The 21,025-nt window shown below is 38.3% G+C and overlaps 4 protein-coding genes across 10 annotated transcripts in view; 3 read left to right on the top strand and 1 right to left on the bottom strand.

The window, feature by feature from the left end:
• LOC106154100 (zinc finger MIZ domain-containing protein 1) overlaps positions 1-3,518 on the top strand; it is a 101,796-nt gene extending 98,278 nt beyond the window's left edge. For all 7 annotated transcript variants that reach the window (XM_087006548.1, XM_087006549.1, XM_087006551.1 and 4 more), the window contains one exon: positions 266-3,518. In XM_087006548.1, the coding sequence (XP_086862674.1) occupies positions 266-388 (123 nt within the window). In that variant the 3' untranslated portion in view covers positions 389-3,518. The remainder of the gene's footprint in view (positions 1-265) is intronic.
• Positions 3,519-4,128: 610 nt separating this feature from the next.
• LOC147763318 (uncharacterized) lies at positions 4,129-10,487 on the bottom strand. The gene is made up of 3 exons (XM_087006682.1): positions 10,096-10,487; positions 5,201-9,211; positions 4,129-4,978 (listed from the first exon to the last, which is right to left on the bottom strand). The coding sequence occupies exons 1-3, from the start codon at positions 10,356-10,358 to the stop codon at positions 4,558-4,560; spliced, it is 4,695 nt and encodes a 1,564-aa protein (XP_086862808.1). The 5' UTR covers positions 10,359-10,487; the 3' UTR covers positions 4,129-4,557.
• A 928-nt stretch (positions 10,488-11,415) lies between these two features.
• Positions 11,416-14,857, top strand: LOC106154099 (uncharacterized). The gene is made up of 4 exons (XM_087003093.1): positions 11,416-11,820; positions 11,970-12,018; positions 12,384-12,818; positions 13,291-14,857. The coding sequence occupies exons 1-4, from the start codon at positions 11,512-11,514 to the stop codon at positions 13,731-13,733; spliced, it is 1,236 nt and encodes a 411-aa protein (XP_086859219.1). The 5' UTR covers positions 11,416-11,511; the 3' UTR covers positions 13,734-14,857.
• Positions 14,858-16,448: 1,591 nt separating this feature from the next.
• On the top strand, positions 16,449-19,344 carry LOC147763319 (uncharacterized). Its single transcript, XM_087007254.1, has 4 exons — positions 16,449-16,853; positions 17,026-17,074; positions 17,432-17,866; positions 18,111-19,344. Exons 1-4 carry the CDS (start codon positions 16,545-16,547, stop codon positions 18,590-18,592), a joined length of 1,275 nt encoding a protein of 424 aa, XP_086863380.1. The 5' UTR covers positions 16,449-16,544; the 3' UTR covers positions 18,593-19,344.
• Positions 19,345-21,025: the final 1,681 nt, after the last annotated feature.

Here is a 21,025-nt window from a genome sequence, read left to right on the forward strand (position 1 = left end):
TGTCAAGATTTTGTTATAGTTTTCTTTTTGCCAGTTTATAATGTCAAATTTTGCATATTCTTCTTCTTCTGTGGTTTATTAAGCAAAAAATTAATATAAATAAATTAAAAAATATTAAGTGAATTTCTGTCAAGATTTGTAAATGTTTTCTTTTTGCCAGTTTATACTGTAAAAGTTCACTTATTCTTCTTCTGTGGTTAATTAAGAAAAAAATTAATATTAAGAAATAAAAATATTAAATGTGCATTAATTTTCCTTGTTTCAGTTATTACCAGAGCACATAGAGGACCCCCTGGAGCTGTTATCTTACCTGGGGCCCCCAGACTCATCCAACAACTCCAGTGGAAACACCAACACAGATGATCTCCTGTCTCTGTTTGACAGCTAGTTTTCACAGAAGCCCACTCACAAAGCTGAGTGAATAGACTGGCAGACTGGAATTGCTACTACTACTACTACTTCTACTATTTCTATCTCAGTGATCCCAAGGCAGCAGACTCGGAGACAAAGAAATATGCCTGTGGTTTGGACTCTTTCATATAATTTTTTTTTCAAATCGGGAGCGACACAGGCATATTGGGGCATGGTTTGTCTAGTACGCCATCTAGTGGCAGAACATTATGGGATGGTCATGGAAGCCACTGCCATGGCATCAGACATTGGTCCACCTCTGGTGACGAAGATGTCCATGAAATAGTGGCAAATCGAAGAGTATGGTCATCGAGTTGTATTCCATTTTATTTATGGTCATCTCTAAGGACAGAGTGGCTGAAAAAGTAGTGACCAATAAAGAGGGGATTGGTCACTTCATATTTGGAGGGGCTGATAAGTTGAGCCAAGCAGATGTTGAAGGAGGTCTCTATTGTATCATAAAAGGCAATTTGAATATTCTTCTATTGCAATATTCTGAGTTGTGAGAGAGAGAGGACTTCAGAGAGAATTGTGACATATTATGAAAAAAAAACGAGTTCTATTTATTGTTCATGGTCAGTGTTTAAAGCTGACAAAATGTATTATATTGTTTATGTATAGATTTATGTTTTAGGCCTAGCCTAGAAGAGCCTCTGCTCACATGCTGGCAGTTAGTGCTATTTAAGGGTCTTCCCTGTTTAGTATTTAAGAGAACTGGGACTTAATTCCCAGTAATTCCCAAATACTTGGAACTGTTTTGATTTTAAAGTGCATGTTATTATTTACATTTTATGTGCTGTCTAGAGGACACACGCTCCTCTAAGGTTCAATTTGCAAACTTGTCTATATGCAATGGTTTTAAGAATCTTGTGTCTGAATTGTTTTTTCCTTTATATGCAGATCATCTTTCTTTGTTTTAGAATATTGCTTTTAGAAATATTGACTATATAAATCAGTTTGAAGAATGCTTTCAAAAAGGGCATATGCAGTGAAAGCATCATTTTCGGCAAATTCTGTTAATTGTTATTGTTCAGGACAGTGAGAAACTATTTTGTATAATTTGGTGCTGAAAGGGATGAAATTGTTCTTCATCTCTTTGTATGAATTTACAGAAACTATCTTTCTAACTACAATTTTTTAATATCTAAAAGAAAGAGGGGTATGCAATTGTATAGAATTTGCCCTTCCTTCTACGGCACTATTTATGAACAAAATAACTCCTACACTCTCTCTCTCTCTCTCTCTCTCTAACTCTCTCATACATCAAAATAAAAAACAAAAATGAACAACTGAAACTATGGTCATGTAGAAAGGCAGTGTTTGAACATAGCATATCTTAGGCCAATATATGTTTTTGGCTAATGCTGCGAACTCTATATATGTGTACATTGTACAGTCCTTCCCCCTTCAGTGGAAAACGGACCCTGAGAGGCACTGCATGTGCCAATCAGAGACAAGCTATAGTGCACTTTCTTTATCTTGCCACCTATGGCATTTTGTAAGATAGAATTCTTATGATTATTACAATTATCATTATTAATACAATTCAATTTTAGTACATTTGTATAGTATTTTGTGTTGTTGGTTGTCGATATTGAAAAAAAATATAGTATTTTAGAGACAATGTCCAAGTATTCGTATACGTGTAATTTGTCGTTTTAAATTATTAGTGACATATTAAATATCTATTCTTTGTAAATAAATTATTCTTAAATGATCACATTTCATAGTCCCCTATCCCATTGAGTTGTAGGATTGATTTTTTGATCTTACACCAAGATAATTTTACTTAATTCGTCAGACATGAAGGATACCACTAGTTTGTGACCAAGTTTTCTTTTAAGTTCTTCATTCAGATTTAAGATGAAGACCTATTATTTTGTACATTTTGCTTATCATAATTTATTTGGTATGCTTGTGGAGAAAAGTGTCATGTAACTGATGCATAGCCTTGCCGAAGCAAAAACCAGATATGGGCAAGAATGTCCCATGTGCCAGATATTTCCTTTATTGGAACAACTTGAGAAAACCATATTTAATTACATATTACGTTTGAATGCCCATTTTGAACACATTGGCACTAGATTTTATTAATTTATTTTTATATCAAGACATGCATCAACCACCTTAGATTAATAAGCTCTCTCTTAGTTCATGTGGCACTCCACTGAGTGGGATGGCATTTTGGTTATAAGTATTGGGACCACCAGAAAGAATAGTGAGGAAATTTAGACATTTCTAAACATCCTCACCAATTAAAAGTTTATATTTGCCCATTCTGCAAGAGTACCACAGAACTAATTTGGAGCCTCAAAAGAGTAACTCTGTTTGTGCCAGTCTTTTCACACCTTTGTTGTTTTTTTTTAAATCCACCAGGTAAAGTCCATGATAATTTTTGTATTTATACAAATGAAGTTGATCTATAGTTGTGAGTTTTGGTACAAGTACCCAGGAACCAGGGCAGGTTTTTTTTTTTTTTCATTAGCTTGCATGTCACCATCGTATAAACATTTAGAGATGTTATAGATCTCTTACTGTGATGGATGAGTCTGTTCTTGACAATTAAGACATGCAACAAGTACAAGATCACCAGTTTTATCCGATAGTATTGATTTATTTCAAACACTTGATATTGCACTTATCATGGTCTCATTATGTCTCTCCTAAGATGGCACACAGAGATGAGCCTCAACCAGGCTGTTGCAAGAAGGAATTCAGAGCAGAAAAAAAAATGGTTCACATTTGTATACGAGAAAGTGGAAGTGTAGGGCATGGAAAAAGGAATGTTTAGAAAAAAAACGGGCATGTGAACAAAGCAGTCTTAATCCCATTATAGAAAGTGTCACTTTTTCAGTTTGTTTTATGGCCTCCAAGTTTTGGGATATTATAATTGTAAGGTATGGCTATTATATGGTTTATTGGGCATCATTCTGATTTTTGAGAAATACTGAAACTTCAACCTTCAGGCTCTGTGCAATGTATTGCTTTCGGTTCTCATGGCAGTGCATGATTGTGAATATTACCAAAAGATCAAACTTAGTCAGCATTAATAATGTGATCATCAGTATTTATATAAATAAAACAGATTGGCGTCTGAATGAAACTTGTCTCATTTGTTGCTTCCTCTTAATTTTAAAATTCTATCATAGTAAACCTAAAGTTAAGTATGGGATAGTCCTCTCTTTGGATTTTATGACAAATGTGAGCAAATTTGAAATTGGATCCCAAAATTTTTTAATTTTCATGACGTGGAACATTTAAATGTCTTTTAAACAAAAGAGCAGATGTCTGAAAGAATCAAATAGTGGGTGATGGGGACCAAAAACAGGAAGAATGAGAGAATACGGTGAACTTCTGTATAGTATATTTTATTCAGCAAAGACTGCATATAGAAACATACAATTGGTTTAAAACCCTGAGTAACAGACTCGTAACGAGATACAGAATAAAGATTTTAAAAAGTTGTATGAGATTTAAAAATCTTTTCTGCTTTACTGAGGACATATGCACCACTTCTGTCATTTGAAACGTCTATTTACCATTGGTGCAGTCTGTGGGTGTTTTTTTTTTTTTTTTTTTTGTGACAGTGGTAACATTAAATTCAAATAATTTCACCTCATATTTGAAATATTCCATTTTTTTTTTTTTTTTTTTTTTTGCAAGAGTGTATAATATAAGTACTAAATAATATATAAACATTTTGTTAAATACATATAACCAAAATTAAGAAAGCTCTTATTTATGATTGATTTTTTTTTTTTTTTTTTTTTTTTTTTTTTTGTCTATTTAACACCGGTTATGAGGGAAACATACTGAAATGAACATGTGGCAGAGCCTGTCTGCTGATCGCTGGGGTTGAATTTTTTTATAAATAAAACAGTGCATTTTGATCGTTTGAATGAAAGCTATATAAATCCTCTCATCATTTCAATGCCCAACATGTTCATAATATGAGCTTTGATTTATCGCTATGACTTTTTCACGATGACTTTTTTCTCAGATTAAACATTTTTCATATATCATATTTTCATCATTTGACCGTTTAATTGCATCTTAATGTGATGTTTTTAATTTCCTTAAAAATCAATAAAAATATTAAATACATCCCCCCACCCGAAGGCATCGTAAAATTGAGATGCCTTTGTATTAGTCCTCGAAATCGGACAAATAGCCCTCTTCACCCCAGGCTTCTCGAGCACGCTTAGCTGTGTTTTGTACAGGTGTTGCTGGTTTCTTACGGCGGCGACGATGATGTGCGGCGGTAGGCCGAGAACCTTTGGTCACCTTCCTTGTTTCATTGCCCTTTTCCTCATTTGTCCGTCGTGATGTCCTATTTTCTATAACAGTGGGGGCTGGTGTGACAGCTCGAGGTTTGACTGTCACGTGGTTGTTGCTGGCTGTAAGGCGCTGCTGAAGACGCTGTGTGGTCTTGTACGCGCGAGGTAAAACGAAGCCACTTGAGGCTTTGTCAGTGCGGCGGGCCGAGGCAGGGTTGCTCCCAAGTCCTGAATCTTGACTATACTGAGCGTTGCCCAATGTGGGTGGAGTCTGGGCTGTGGCCCCCGATCTGGATATATAAAACGAATTTCTTTAACCCAACTGATTCTCTCTTTTAGTATTGCACATTGAACTTATAAATACTAAATATCATGTCATTTCACCACCAATTTTAAAAGATAAAACCATGATTAAGTAAAAAAAATGATAAAAGTTTAATTAGAATATTATCACGCCGTTCTCCATCTATAAACAATTAACCATAGTTATGTAAAAGAAATAAGACTCTTACCTGAAATGTTCAGATTGGACAACCCCACGGTTTAGTATTGATTGTGAACAAGGTGGCGATAAAGCTATTTCAGAAACACTTGAATCAGAGTCTGTTCCACAAACAGATTTTGGGGTGCTGTTTTCCCTGGAAGCTGTGTTTCCGACGGCGATTTCTTCCCCAGGTTGGGATATGACGCTGGTAGCTCTATCATGGCCATTTTGGAAGTTGTTCTCTTCTTGGTGAACAGTTTCAATTTGGTTAGATTCCGATGAGACGCTGGAGTGTATTTCCTCTGAAATAGATGTTTCAGTAACTGGTTTGATGTCAGTCGAGAGGAACGTCTCAGAAAAACAACTGTATGGAGCGATGTCTTCAATAATACTAAGGTCGCTGTCAGACCCTGGCACCGCTTTCACAGTATTAACCAAGTGCGAGTCATCTGGTGTTAAAGGCGACTCGACACCAGTCTTCGTATAATGTTGGACGTTTTCACAGGATCCACAAATTTCCTCTGAGATGGAGGTTTCACTAGTGCTGATGTCTGGTCTTGTTACTGAGGTCTTATTGCTGCTGGATAAAACAGAAATCTCAGACAAGCAGCTGAACGCAGCAAGGTCTTCAGGGATGGTTGAATCACTTCTGTCGCTAGAATTTCCACCCTTAGCTGCAACTGAATCTGGAAACATGGATAAGGCGGGTTTTACCCTGGATCCGTCGCCCGTATCCGCGTACCGATGTTCATGTACTTCCCCTATATCCTCTGGGATAGAGATGTCACTTGTCCTAATATCGGGTCTTATATTTGGTGCTTTGTTCTGGTCCACCTGTATTTCCCCGATTTCCTCTGGAATAGAGGTATCACTTGGGCTTATGTCGGGTATTGCTGCTGGTGCTTTATTGGTATCCGACCCACGAGAATCAGATGAACAGCTGAAGGAATCAAGATCCTCGGGGATACTTAATTCACTTTTGTCGCTGTCGGATCCTTGTTCAGCTTCAAGTGAATCAGGCGACTGTTGCACAGTAGGTACTATTATGGACACGACTCTTGTTTCATTGGCCTGATGTACGTGTGTGTCCACTTCCCCGATTACCTCTACAATAGAGGTGTCACTGCTGCTGATATCGGGTCTTAGTTTTGGTGCTTTGTTGATATCTGACATAGGAGAGTCTTCAGATGGACAGCTGAAGGCGACAAGAACCTCTTTGATGCTGATATCAGTTTCGTCGCTGTTTGTTTCCTGCTCAGCCACAACTGGAGCAGGCGACTTTGATGCAGATGGTGCAACTGATGCAATTGGTGTTCCGTGATTCTCGCTTCTGATTTCTTCAAAGAAAGTGTTCCCACTTGAGTCAATTTCCTGCCCAGCTTTAGGTGCGTTGTCGGTATTTGGTCTAAGAGAGTCATCTGAGGGGCGGCGGAAGGGAACAATTTCGCCCAAAATGACTTTGTTTTCAAAGACAGCGTGCCCACTTGAGTCAATTCCCTGTCCTTCTTTAGGCGTGTTGTCGGTATTTGGTCCAAGAGAGTCGTCAGATGGGCAGCGGAAGGGAAGAATTTCGTCAAAAATTATATCGCCTTCAAAGACAGTGTGCTCACTTGAGTCAATTCCTTGCCCTGCTGCAGGTGCGTTGTCGATACTTGGTCCAATAGAATCATTAGATGGGCAGCGGATGGGAACAATTTGAAAGCTTGAGTCAAGTTCTTGCCCTACTGCGGGTGCGTTGTCGGTATTTTGTGTAAGAGAGTCGTCAGACGGGCAATGGAAGAGAAATTTTTTGTCAAAAATGACTTCTTCAAAGAAAGTGTTCCCGCTTGAGTCAAATTCGTGTCCTGCTTTAGCAGCCGTGTCGGTATTTGGTCGAGGAGAATCATCAAATGGATATTTGAAGGGAACGCTTTCGTCATGTTTATCCTTGTTGGATCTAGGTTTAGCTGAATCAGGCAACTTTGATGCAATCGGTGTTCCGAGTGAGACCTCTTTCTTATTCTGATACTCGCTTCTGATTCCTTCAAAGACATTATTCCCACTTGAGTCAATTCCCTGCCCTGTTTTAGGTGCGTTGTCGGAATTTGGTCTAAGAGAGTCATCTGAGGGGCGGCGGAAGGGAACAATTTCGCCCAAAATGACGTTGTCTTCGAAGGTAGCGTTCCCACTTGAGTCAATTCCCTGTCCTACTTTAGGCGTGTTGTCGGTATTTGGTCCAAGAGAGTCGTCAGATGGGCAGTGGAAGGGAACAATTGTGTCAAGAGTGACTTCCATATCAAAGAAAGTGTTCCCACTAGAGTCATACCCATGCCCTGCTTTAGCAGCGTTGTCGGTATTTGGTCCAGGAGAATCATTTAATGGATATTTGAAGGGAACATTTTTGTCAATAACGTTTTCGTCACATTTATCCATGTTGGATCTAGGTTTAGCTGAATCAAGCGACTTTGATGCAATCGGTGTTCCGAGCGCGAACTCTTTCTCATTCTGATGCTCGCTTCTGATTCCTTCAAAGATAGTCTTCCCACTTGAGTCAATGCCCTGTCCTGCTGCAGGTGCGTTATCAGTATTTGGTCCAAGAGAGTCGTCAGATGGACAGCGGAAGGGAACAATTTCGTCAAAAACGATTTTCCCTTCAGAGGCAGTGTTCCCACTTGAGTCAATCCCCTGCGCAGCTCTAGGTGTGTTGTCAGAGTTTGGTCCAAGAGAGTCGTCAGATGGACAGCGGAAGGGAACAATTTCGCCCAAAATGACGTTGTCGTCGAAGGCAATGTTCCCACTTGAGTCAATTCCCTGTCCTACTTTAGGTGTGTTATCGGAATTTGGTCCAAGAGAGTCGTCAGATGGGCAGCGGAAGGGAACAATTTCGTCCAAAATTATTTCCCCTTCAAAGACAGTGTGCTCAATTGAGTCAATTTCCTGCCCTGCTGCAGGTGCGTTGTCGGTATTTGGTCCAAGAGAGTCGTCAGATGGGCAGCGGAAGGGAACAACCTTGTCAAGAATGACTTCCATATCAAAGACAGTGTTCCCACCTGAGTCAATTCCCTGTCCTGATTTACGTGCGTTGTCGGTATTTGGTCCAAGAGAGTCGTCAGATGGGCAGCGGAAGGGAATGATTTCGTCAAAAATCACTCCGTTGTGTTTATCCATGCTGGATCCAGGTTCAGCTAAATGGGGAGATGGTGCATCTTTCTCCTCGCCCCATACCTCCAAGATGGAGGTTGCACTTGAGCTGATGTAAGCACGGGCCTTAGGTGTATCGCTGATGTATGACAGGACAGAGACGTCGCTCGGAGAGCTGTAGGCTGCCGGGTCCTCACGGATAATGTCGTCGCTTGCGCCGCTGTTTTGTCTCATGCACCCAGGTTCACTGAGAGTGGCACATGAAAGTGAGACTTCAGATGAAGAACCAGACACATCTACTTTGACGGGACCTGGTGTTTCATTAGATACAGCTGCCGGCAATGTGTCATCTTCCTCAGGGGTGTAAGGTGACACAAAGATCACGGTTGTTGGCTGTGGTTTCTCAGGAGTTTCTTCAAGTGAGCTGCTGTATTTGCTCTCAGTGCAGGCTCCTGAGGTGGTCTGGTGAACAGCTTGCACCTGTACCTCCACCATTTGCTTCATGTCTTCCTGTCCAATGAATGCGGGCAGTGACATATCTGAGGTACCGTGAAAAGCTGTAGTTATCTCGCTCATCCCGTCAGCCATAAAAGTGTCATCTAGTCCAATGTAAGATCCAGCGTCATCTGCCTTGGTTTCTGTAAAGGACACAGACAAGGTGACTACTTCATCGGGACTGCCACTTGTTCCAAGGGAAACTGCTTTCTCGGTCTCTCTGGGCAGATTTGCGCTCGCTACAGTCTCGCTGGTGGTGTCTATGGTTTGTGTAGGGAACGCATTTCCCGGTGTTTCAGGTGTTCTAGAGGGAGGCGGTGGAGGGATAGCCTCACCCTCTGGGGTCTCACTTTGCTGGGTCCTAGGTTCTGGGGATAGTACTAGACCTGGGACGACTGCGGGCAAAGGATCAACCACAGCTACTCTATAACAATAAATAAAACCAATTTTCGAAAAGTCGAAAACGCCAACGTCTAGCAATTTTTACTAGGTCTATTCTTACACAGTTATTATTTAACAGTAAATGAGAATATTTTTTTAAAAAGTTAAAAGCGCCAGTATGCAGCAATCCTAATTAGGCCTTGAATAGTTTATATTAGTTGTAGGTATAAAATAACTTATATTGTTTGTGCTTTTGAACTCTTTTTATAGGTGACGCCAGGTAGCTGACGTCGTTTTGATCATCCAGTCTTCGTTAAAAAAACATATCTGACAAAGCAAGTGAATAAGTTCTGGTATGCATGATAGGTTTAGCTTCCAATGGAATGTAACTTTTTATTTACAGAGACAGATGATGCAAAAAATGGGCAGAAAAGATGTTGTAAATTATTTTTTAAAATCTGCATGCTTGGCTTATATCTTTTTTTAAAAAAAACTTACTTTACCATTTAATTTGTGCAGAAAGGGATATCATATAAACCCATTGTTTAAATAACAAAAAAAAAAAAAAAAAAAAAAAAAAAAACAAAGTCCCTGCCCACAAGCCAAGTGCCAAGTAACACAATAATACCTTAACATACTATACATGCGATCCCTACTCATTATTTCTAACTAAGATTATTTGTTAAAGAAATTTAAACCTCTCCATTATAAGAGAGAAACAGGCCGCTGATTGAAGGAAGTTTTTGTATAACTTTTCATTTTCTTTCACTTAAGTGAGACTAGATGATCATTGAATTGACGCTAGCTGTGGTTTGTTATATTTATGTAATACACAACTTTTCATAATTCGTAGGCATTGAGAGTAATGAGACAACGTAATATGTGAATATGGAGTCTCTAGTAAGAGCAAAGGAAAGCAATACTTACTGTGTCAGTTTTTCATTGTTCTCGGTTACGGAGTCTGGTCTCCTGAACTCTATAACTCGGGTCGAACCCGAAGAACAACAACTGACACTTCTCCAGGCTCTTCTTAGCCAGGAAGGCATATTTTTTGCATTATTATTCGCAACATTTTGAATACGCGCATATCTACATTTCGACAGTGCGGTTTCTATGAAAGCAATGACGTCACAATGAATCGTTGCGTGGTACTGGGGATTAGAGGAAATGACGTCACAATCAAAACCCATCCGATATAGCCTTAAAAAACGAGGCTGGCAGCGCTGTGCGACATCATGCCATATGGCCTAGATCTACATATGTGTGGATGAATTCAATCAGCTATTTGATTGCCATTATTTCTGACCCCATTTCCCCGCAAATCCCGCGAAATCTCACGTGAATTTAGGACAAACAAGAAATTGACCTCCTTTTTTTTGTGTGTGTGTGTGTGCGTGTGTGTGTGTGTGTCCAAGATGGACTCTAGAAGCACATCTACAAACCACATGAGAATTCATGTTCTGATAAGTTTTTAATTAACAAATACATGGCAAAGTGCTATAATTGTTAATTTGACACGGATTTACGTACACTGTAGGTAAATTCACGGCTGTTTATAATTAGACATTAACTGTCCTAATCCTTGTAACGTATATTTATTTTGTATAATCAAGTTTTGTATTCAAATACGTGTAGACGTATAAATAAATAAATGCAACCCATCAGTAAAAGCAAGTTGAAAATGTAAGGTCATAACACACAAAATTAGAGGAGTTTTGCAGTCGTACAAGTGTAAGTGCAGGGGTTCGATATTCTCTTTCCTTATTTCTATCGCCAGCGCACCATGTTCCCATTCTGAGATTTGAAAATCTTGAGAAAGAAAGTGTTGACAGTTAACATTATCATTAGCATGAGAAAAGTTGCTCAATGATTTAGTCGATACAGTATTCGTGCCAATTGTTAATTTTAGTTGCACTTTGTTTTCCATTGTTTGCTTCATCTTAGACAGTCGAACGGCATATTTCTAAAAGCCAGCAAGCAGTTTATGGAGGAACTTCCTCAATTTCCAGTAAGCTCTAGTAGGCTTGAAAAACAAATAACAGATGGTACATTAACTATGACAAAGAAATGGGGAAAAAACTTGCTCTCATATCAGTACAAGAAACGCTATTCAAACTGCAAAAGCAAAGGAGGAAAACATTTTTCCATTAGTGGATAATAACCTAAATGGAAATTAAGATCAATTTTCTTTTTTTTTTAACAAAGTAATTGTGATAAAAATAAATTCATTTGAATTAATATAGACTGATAATTATGTAAAGGCTATAAATAGTGTTGAAGAACGAGTAAGTTTCAACATAAAGACCAAGACCCGTAAACCTCGAGGACCAAAAACCGTGAATCATGACGGGATTATTTTGTCTTACAATCTTGATCATTTCTGTTACCACAGGACAAGGAACACCAAGTTTTTTACAGCGTCCCTCTAACTGCGATAAAGATGTACGACTGGCGTATTCTGTTCTCAGCACACACGACGTTTATAACAGACTCCAGTGCTACTTGAAATGCCTTGATGAGCCGGCATGCCTCTCCTTCAACTTTGAAGATGTGTCAGAGAACAAGACTCGAGTTTGCGAGTTGAATTCGAAAATAGTGGACAAAAGAGGAAACAATTTGAAAACAAAAAAGGGCTTTGCTTACTACGAAAAGGTAATTTTTAATATCTGCTACATAAAACATTATCTTCTAGTCGCAACAAACAGTATGATATTTCAGATAGCTAGTACATGTTTTGCTTTTCTGAATTTATGATGAAATGAAGTAGTGTTCTTAGAAAGTTTTCTTTGTTTTATTTTCAGACGAGTGGGTTTGATAATGGTATCCAAAGCTGTACACTAACTGAAACAAGTAAGTCACTTTAATCATGACCATGCTTTATAATGCTCCAACATAAAGGACATCTTTTTTTATATACATATAGAGAGAAAACGGTATTCAAACGATCTTTTCAATCTCTCTTTGCGGCTGCTTATATTATTCTATTAAATATGGAGGTTTTCTTTCATCTTTCAGCACATGAACATACCAGTATCTAGTTGCAGTTAAAAAATTCCCGACATGCTATTTTACAGATGACAGTTCTGATTCTGACATGAATAAATTTTAAGATCTTAATGTCTGTGTCTTATAGTATACAATTGCACAAATCCAAATAAAATATAATATGATGCCATATTATATAGCCCAAATAACGACCTGTTTCAATCTTCCAGCATATGTATACACAGATATACATCTCCAGTCTAGGAACTTCCCGACATATTACTTTTCATACGACACCAGCGCTTCTGACAGAGCTAAAATCCTTCTGGACGACAGAAAGACTTTCAGAATTCTACGACCTGGATTGACGGGAGAGGAAGGAACTGTTTCCATCGAGTCCAACGATAAACCGGGTCACTTCTTTCGGTACCGCGCAGACACCAACGCCGTAGATCTCTGGGGAACCGATCCAGAATCTTACAGTCCAGAAACTTTCTACGAGGACGCTACCTTCAAAATTCGATATGGCACCTGGTTTAACGGGTATTTGGCGTTTGAGGCAGCGTATAATCCAGGGAAATATATTTCTCACGGCAGCCACCTTTTGTCTGTGAGTTCTTTTCAAGATACTGATGTCTACAAAAACAGCGTTTCTTTTAAAATCCGTAAGTATATTCTGATGACACGTAAACAAAATTAAGCCCTAAATCTGTATTTTGTTTTCGTTATTTCGTTTTATCAGCAACAAACTGGCGCAATGTCGACATAGGTGCTGGTTTTAGCATCTTGAACATCTTTCCTATTCTTGCACAATTTGATGTTAGCCTCTAGGGAATTAAAGCAAGATTGAAGCAAATTGTGTTGGTGTATAGAGTGGTCTATCTTGGTAACTGTTTAATAAGGAACTGAAAAAAATGATGATCTTGAAACTCGTATACATGTACATGCGTCAGAACAGACTGACGTAAAGGTTCATTCGAGTAAAAATGACAGGATTTGAAGAAAATGTTATATTTGGGTGTACCTGGAGGGTCTGAAGTTGCTTGCTTTGACTTCTATCCATGCTTTAAGATGTTATTTATTTATTTATTTTATTTTATTTTATTTTATTTTATTTATTTATTTTTTTTTTGACAGTTCCAGCTCCAACTTATCTTCAGAAGGGTGTGAAAATTCAGTCCTATAACTTTCAGTCTTACTTCATGACCTACGACAGCAATACCAACTACTGCCATATTATCAACGGTGATTCCAAAACCTTCAACATTTGGAGTCCCGGTCTAACTGGAGTGGCGGGAACGGTGTCCATCGAATCTGTTGACAAGCCTCATTGGTTCTTTCGGTACAAGATCTCTAACTCGGCCTATACCAATCTTGAATACCGACCATCCCCAGCACAAGGCAGTTCGAATTTTGATGAGGAGGCGACCTTTATCATCAGGCAGGATATTTTATACACCGGATGGTTTGCTCTGGAAGCTTCTACGATGCCCAACTACTACCTTCGCCACACTGGATATCGCATGTACCTACACCAACATATTCAAACAAGTCCTGATGCTGCCTTCCGTTTTGTTTAGCCACGGCTGTGTTTCAAAGCTATAGCTATACGTTCTGAGACAAGGGCCCAACATTGCAGTTAACTGTTACGTAAAGAGATCGTAAACGCTCTACATACATTTTACAAGAAGGTAATGAATGAACGGGCCCATCCGGCCTTTAGAAAGAGATTTAGGGTGATCTTTTAAAGGAAACCGACTCTTTCCCTGCTCGTTTTGCTAAAAACATTATCTTTTAATTGCTGCATGCCGCATACCCGTGCTTTACTTTATACCAATGAATATTTAAAATTTTCCTTTGTCGTTTATAAAATTATCTTATTCTGAGCAGTATTGCAGATTAACGGATGGCCTTGGTCCCCCGGAAACCGTCTAGTTTTAATGGATCGAAAACTGTAATGTAAAACTAAAATGTAAATACATGTGAAAGTAACTTTTGTAAAAAATTCTCGTTCTTGTAAATGTTGATATCACAGAAGCCGCCAGTTCCCCTCTGTAAAAGTGAAATCGAAATTAACCGATCGAAAGCCTCCATCGACTGACAAGGGATGTGACGCACAAAACATCTTTTCTTAATTGACATGTGTTTAGAAAAAAAAACATTTCGTATAGTTTAACTATTCTTTAATGTTAATGCCGACGCCGGTGAAGGCGCCAATTTTCGCTCGGAAAATGAAATCGGAGCTTGTTGATCGAAAGCAACTGTCTGTCAGAGACCTTTAGTGGATACAGCACAACAGTCCTACCTTATATCCATTATATACATGTACATGCATTTATGGATGTTTTGTTAATACGTGTATAAAAACGAGACACTGTATTGTATTGTATATTTGTTTTCGTTAAAGTAATTTTAAGCAACTCGATAAATGAAAACTATTTCCACATTGTTACAGAATATTATTTCACATTATGTAGTCTTTTAATTTATTTAATTCATTAATTGTAACCATAAAACTGCATTAAATGGATCACAGCACAATTTGCAATCGCATTTTTCTTTCTTTCGTTATTTCACTAAGCAGTTTGTAGACCTTTATGGTCCCATTCAGAATAGATGATCCGAGTACTAACTGGTCCGCGGACTAAATATGGCCGAGCACGCTTCAAAACGGATGCTGCTGATTACTAATGGTCTCCCCGCCTCCGCGCAGTCGCTGCAATTCATATTTTGAAGAGGAATTTCACCACATTTGCAGAGATGGAGCAAATGAAAATTTTTTTATCATCATTACTTTTGAGAAATTTTGGATGATCGTTGCATGACATAATTTTTTATATTTCCTGGTTATATTTTTCTTATTAGCATTATTAGCATTTTTCTTATAGTGTACAGAAAGGACACCGACGGTTTTCTGACCTTGGGTGATATCCTTTCTCATATAGTATTTTCAACATTCTTTACATGTTTGCTTTATCAGAGCCAGCAGTCTTGCCATTTAAACGCAATCGTATCATTTTATGTTGTTAAGATACCTATAAATAAATCTAGGAAAAGCCTACCCTGCCGTACTCCGGTAGGAACATCACGTTTTATTGTAGGAACATCACGTTTTATTGACCTAGTGTCTCAAGTGCTGCAATGAAGCAAAGAGATCGATGTCATTCTTTTGTTCCCTTCAACGATGTAAGACCATGTTTGGGGACTGGAGTTGTGCGAGAGGATAGGACTATCGATTATGATGGGAAATAAATATGGATTTTTCAGTGAGAAGGGTAGAAGTCTCTATTTGATCATCCGGGGCTCCGCGGTGACTTACACATAAACGTATACTGCTATGGGGTCATGTTCTGGGGTTCTAAATATAACTTTTTTTTGCTATAAACCATGCTTGACTTGCGTTTACCTTACATAGACAGGGATGTGCACTATATCGCTCTCCCCCCCCCTACCAAATACAAAGGGCATGTCTGGCGAGGAACGCGTTCCCGTTGATTACTTGAAATCCCAGAGCTATTTTATTACTTTTTTGTTCCAAAGTATGTGAATGCTATCAGTTAATACTTTTCTATGGAACCATAAATAACTGTTTTGATAATGAAGATAAATTGTTCATTTATTCATTTAATTTGCACAATGAAATAACATGCAGCAATTTTTGCCAAATTTAAAGTTAATCTAAATTTAGACATTACTTAAAATGGTCCTTAAAACTACAAACCATCAGTTATAGCAAGTTGGTAAAAGTAAAATCATAACACAAAAAGTTGAATTAGTTCGGCAGTTATAAAGCTCTAAGTGCAGGGATTCGATAGTTCTCTTTCCTTTTTCGATTGCCCAGCGCACCAAGTTTCTATTTGGACATTTTAAGATCAGTGAAAGCGTTGACAATTCAATTCTTACAGTTAACATTATCGTTTTACATGAGAAATGTTGCCAATTATTTTAATCGATACAATGTTCCTGCTATTTGTTCATTTTTTCGTCTTTTGTTTCACTCTGTTTGCTTGAACGTTTTCTGCCCGGCAAGCTATTGTTGAAAGTCAGCGGCTAAGTTGCAGAAGAGATACATCTGTTTCCAGTAATCCCAGTAATCAGTTTCAGGAACAAACAACCAATAGTAAATATATAACAATGAAGAATGGGAGAAAACTTGTTTAATAATCAGTTTTGAAAAGTTGCTATTCAAACTGCAAATGCAAAGGAAAATATTGAACTTTCAGTGAAAAGGAAAATAACGATCAAGTTTCATTATTTCATTGTACCTAGGTATTTGCATTGATATAATTCTATTTGAGTGATACTGAAATGATATAAAATAGTTGACGAGCGGCTAAGTTTCAACATAAAGACCGAGAACCATAAACCTTGAGGACCAAAAACCGTGAATCATGCCGGGATTATTTTGTCTTACAATCCTGACCATTTTGGTTACCACGGGGCAAGGAACACCAAGTTTTTTACAGCGTCCCTCTAACTGCGATAAAGATGTACGACTGGCGTATTCCGTTCTCAGCACACACGGCGTTTATAACAGACTCCAGTGCTACTTGAAATGCCTTGATGAGCCGGTATGCTTGTCCTTCAACTTTGAAGATGTGTCAGAAAACAAGACTCGAGTATGCGAGTTGAATTCGAAAATAGTGGACAAAAGAGGAAACAATTTGAAAACAGAAAAGGGCTTTGCATACTACGAAAAGGTAATTTGTGTTACATGAACATTTTCTACTCGTCTTATAAAAACAAAGTAATACATTTTGGGGCTGGTGCATGATTTTCTTTTCTAGATTTATAAAAGAAAACATTTGAATTGGGGGGTTTCGTCTGCATTCTGAAAACGAGTTCTTTGAAAGTTTTCTGTCTTATTTCCAGACGAATGGTTTTGATAATGGCATCCAAAGATGTATACATCTTGAAACAAGTAAGTCATTTTAAATATCACTCAATTGTGATGCTTCCGACTGCTTTTTGATAGAGGGAGAAAACGCTATTAAAACTTTCAATGCTCATTTCGTAACTCTCTTCGCGACTGCTTATTTCGACTGTCTTTTTGCTTTTTCTGTTTTTATCTTTCAGCATATGTGTACACCAGAATACAGTTACTGTCTAAAAACTACCCTACGTACTATTTGACATATGACAGCTCTGATTTGACGGAGCTAAAATCCTTCTGGACGACTTTGCCTTGTAATGTACAATTGCATACAGCAAAATAAAATATAATAAGACACCACGTAATAAGCTATAACCCAAATAACGACCTGTTTTAATCTTCCAGCATATGTATACACAGATATACAACTCCAGTCTAGGAACTTTCCGACATATTACTTTTCATACGATACCAGCGCTTCTGACAGAGCTAAAATCCTTCTGGACGACAGAAAGACTTTCAGACTCCTACGACCTGGGTTGACGGGAGAGGAAGGAACTGTTTCCATCGAGTCCAACGATAAACCGGGTCACTTCTTCCGGTATCGTGCAGACACCAACTCCGTAGATCTCTGGGGAACCGATCCAGAATCTTACAGTCCAGAAACTTTCTACGAGGACGCTACCTTCAAAATTCGATACGGAACTTGGTTTACCGGGTATTTGGCGTTTGAGGCAGCGTATAATCCAGGGAAATATATTTCTCAGGGCAGCTACCTTTTGGCCGTGAGCTCTTTTCAAGATACTGATGTCTACAAAAGCAATGCTGCTTTTAAAATCCGTAAGTACATTCTATTCGGTCTATTAACACGTGAATGAAATTAAGTCCTAAAAATGCTGACTATTTGATAACTCTTCACAAAGAAATGGAAGAAATGATGATTTCGAAATTCGCATACTTCTTTTTGCGGCAGAATCGATTGATGTAAGGGTTCATGTGAGGAAAAGGGCAGAAACTGAAGAAAAATAAAACTTGATTGATTTGACTTTAATCCAAGTTGGTGTTTAGAAATATGTTTTTGCAGTTCCAGCTCCAACCTATCTTCACAAGGGCGTCAATATCCAGTCCTATAACCTTCAGACTCACTTCATGTCTTACGACGGCAACAACTTCGTCTACCTTATCAACGGTGACACCAAAACCTTCAACATTTGGAGTCCCGGTCTTACCGGAGTGGCGGGAACGGTGTCCATCGAATCTGTTGACAAGCCTCATTGGTTCTTTCGGTACAAGATCTCTAACTCGGCCTATACCAATCTTGAGTACCGTCCAGCGCCAGCACAAGGCATTTCGAATTTTGATGAGGAGGCGACATTTATCATCAGGCAGGATATTCTACACACCGGATGGTTTGCTCTGGAAGCTTCTACGATGTCCAACTACTACCTTCGCCATACGAATTATCGTATATACTTAAATGAAAATGCCCAAACAACTGATGATGCTGCGTACCGTTTTGCTCCGTTCTTCGACATCGACACATCATTGCAGATATCTTTATCATAAAGAGACCCTAAGGGCTTTGTATACATTTAACTACATGTACTATAAGAAGGTAATGTACATACTAATCCGGTCTATGAACGGATCAAATCCGGTCTATAAACGAGCCGGGCCGGTCTATAGAAAGTAAGGAGATTTTTTGGATGGTAATCTTGCCTTCTTGCACGGTACCTTTCTGCAAGATGTGAACACACCCGACAGAGCGTAATACTGTATATAGTTTCGATAGATCATTTCTAGATCTAAGAAGACATCATGCCTCCTTGACCCTATGCCGACAACTCTGCTCTCCCAGATTCTCCCTGCAATCATTGGTCTCATAACTCACATTGTAAACATTTGCTTTAAAACCGGGAATTTTCCTGAATTGTTTAAGTCTGCAATTATCCGTCCACTACTGAAAAAGCCTAACCTAAATGCAGAACTCTTGCAAAATTATCGACCTGTATCTAACTTGTCATTTCTGTCTAAAGTGGTAGAGCGTGTGATCGCCACAAGATTGTTCAATCACTTAGATGCAAATAACTTGGTTGAGAAAATGCAGTGGGCATACAAGGTGAATCATAGCACCGAGTCAGCACTCCTTAGAATTAAAAATGATTTGCTATGTGCGGTCGACAGTCACTCCGCTGTGTTACTTGTTCTCTTGGCCCTATCGGCCGCATTTGATACTGTTGATCATCAGGTACTGCTGTCATTTTTGGAAGAAACTGTTGGGATAAAAGATACAGCACTTAATCTTTTCCGTTCTTACCTCACAGGCAGATCACAACAAGTATTCGTGGACGGAGTTCTCTCTGAATTAGCTCAACTTGTCTTTGGTGTTCCACAAGGCAGTGTGTAAGGACCACTCATATTTTGTATTTATACTTTACCGCTTGGTGCAATCCTTCGTTTTCATGAGATTGGTTATCACATTTATGCTGATGACACTCAGCTTTACACATCCTGCAATATTAGAAACCCTGAATCATCAATTACTAAAATAGCCAACTGTATTTCTGATATAAGGGGGTGGATGATCAGAAACAAACTCAAGATCAACGATGAGAAAACTGAATTCCTAGTAATATCTCAACCACACAATAAGAACATTGCCCGCAGTCTTAGCATGTCAATAGGTGCCAGCGTGGTACAAGTCTCATCTCACGCCAAAAATCTGGGAGTTTATTTTGACAGTACATTGTCCATGAACAGGCAAATTTCCAACGTATCCAAAACATGTATGTTCAATATTAGAAACGTTGGTTCCTTACGAAAACATTTAACCGACTCTTCTACAGCAACAGTTATACATGCCCTGGTTACATCGAGACTTGATTTCTGCAACTCCCTTCTTTATGGATCTTCAGAGGAACAAATCAAACGGCTACAGCGTGTACAGAATATATCTGCTCGCCTACTAACCCGCATTCCAAAAGACAACCACATTACTCCTGTTTTAATGATGTTGCACTGGCTCCCTGTCCGAGCACGCATTTTATTCAAACTTTTAACATTTGCACATGCAGCATTTTATAAACTTGCACCTTCTTATTTAAATGAGCTTGTTTCACACTACGTGCCATCAAGAAATCTCAGATCAGGTGATCACCTTCTTCTTAAGGTTTATAAGGCAAGATTAGTATCATACGGTGATAAAGCTTTTAAATTTGCAGCACCAAAAGAATGGAATATTTTACCCATCAGTCTTAGACAAATTGTGGACCCTGGACATTTTAAAAAGGAACTAAAAACCCACCTTTTTAAACAATATTATCTTTAAATTCTTTAAAAAAAAACACTTCTTAAGAAAAACTGTTCTTAGTCATAGTTTTAAATTTCCCCTTTTTTATCCATTTTATATATCCATTCATCTTATAACCATTAGCAATATTTTTCTTTTAATTTGAATTTTATAATTTTTGTAAAGTCTACTGAACACATGTTGGATTTTAGACTATAAATAAATATTATTATATTATTATGAGATATGTGTAATTTTCCTTAGTCGTTGCAGACTAACTGACGGACGACATTGGTCTCCAAGAAATTCTTCTATTTTAATCGATGAAAATTTGAGTAGTCTTTAACATTTTAGTGAATACCTGTGAAAGTAATTTTTGTACAAATTTCACATCCTTGTAAATACTGTTGTCACAGAAGCCGTCCCCTCGATAAAAGTAAAATTGAAACCTGACGTGCTTGCAGAGTGAAAAACATCTTTCCTTTGGTATGAGTATTCTTTTATATGTATGAATGCTGACTCCAGTAAAAACGCCCATTTTCGCATAATAATTCAATATAAACTTGCAATTGTTAGCCACCTTACGCAGACACCACAGTCCTCCTTACAAAAATATGTTAAAATAACCAGACACTATTTATTGTATTGCATTTTTTCGGAAAAGGACATTCTACTTTTTTTTAGCAACTCAGCTGAAATCTCCGCCAAGG

This window comes from Lingula anatina, chromosome 2 (assembly GCF_051362555.1).
Source record: "Lingula anatina isolate TDL-2025a chromosome 2, LinAna3.0, whole genome shotgun sequence".
Taxonomy (NCBI): Eukaryota; Metazoa; Brachiopoda; class Lingulata; order Lingulida; family Lingulidae; genus Lingula; species Lingula anatina.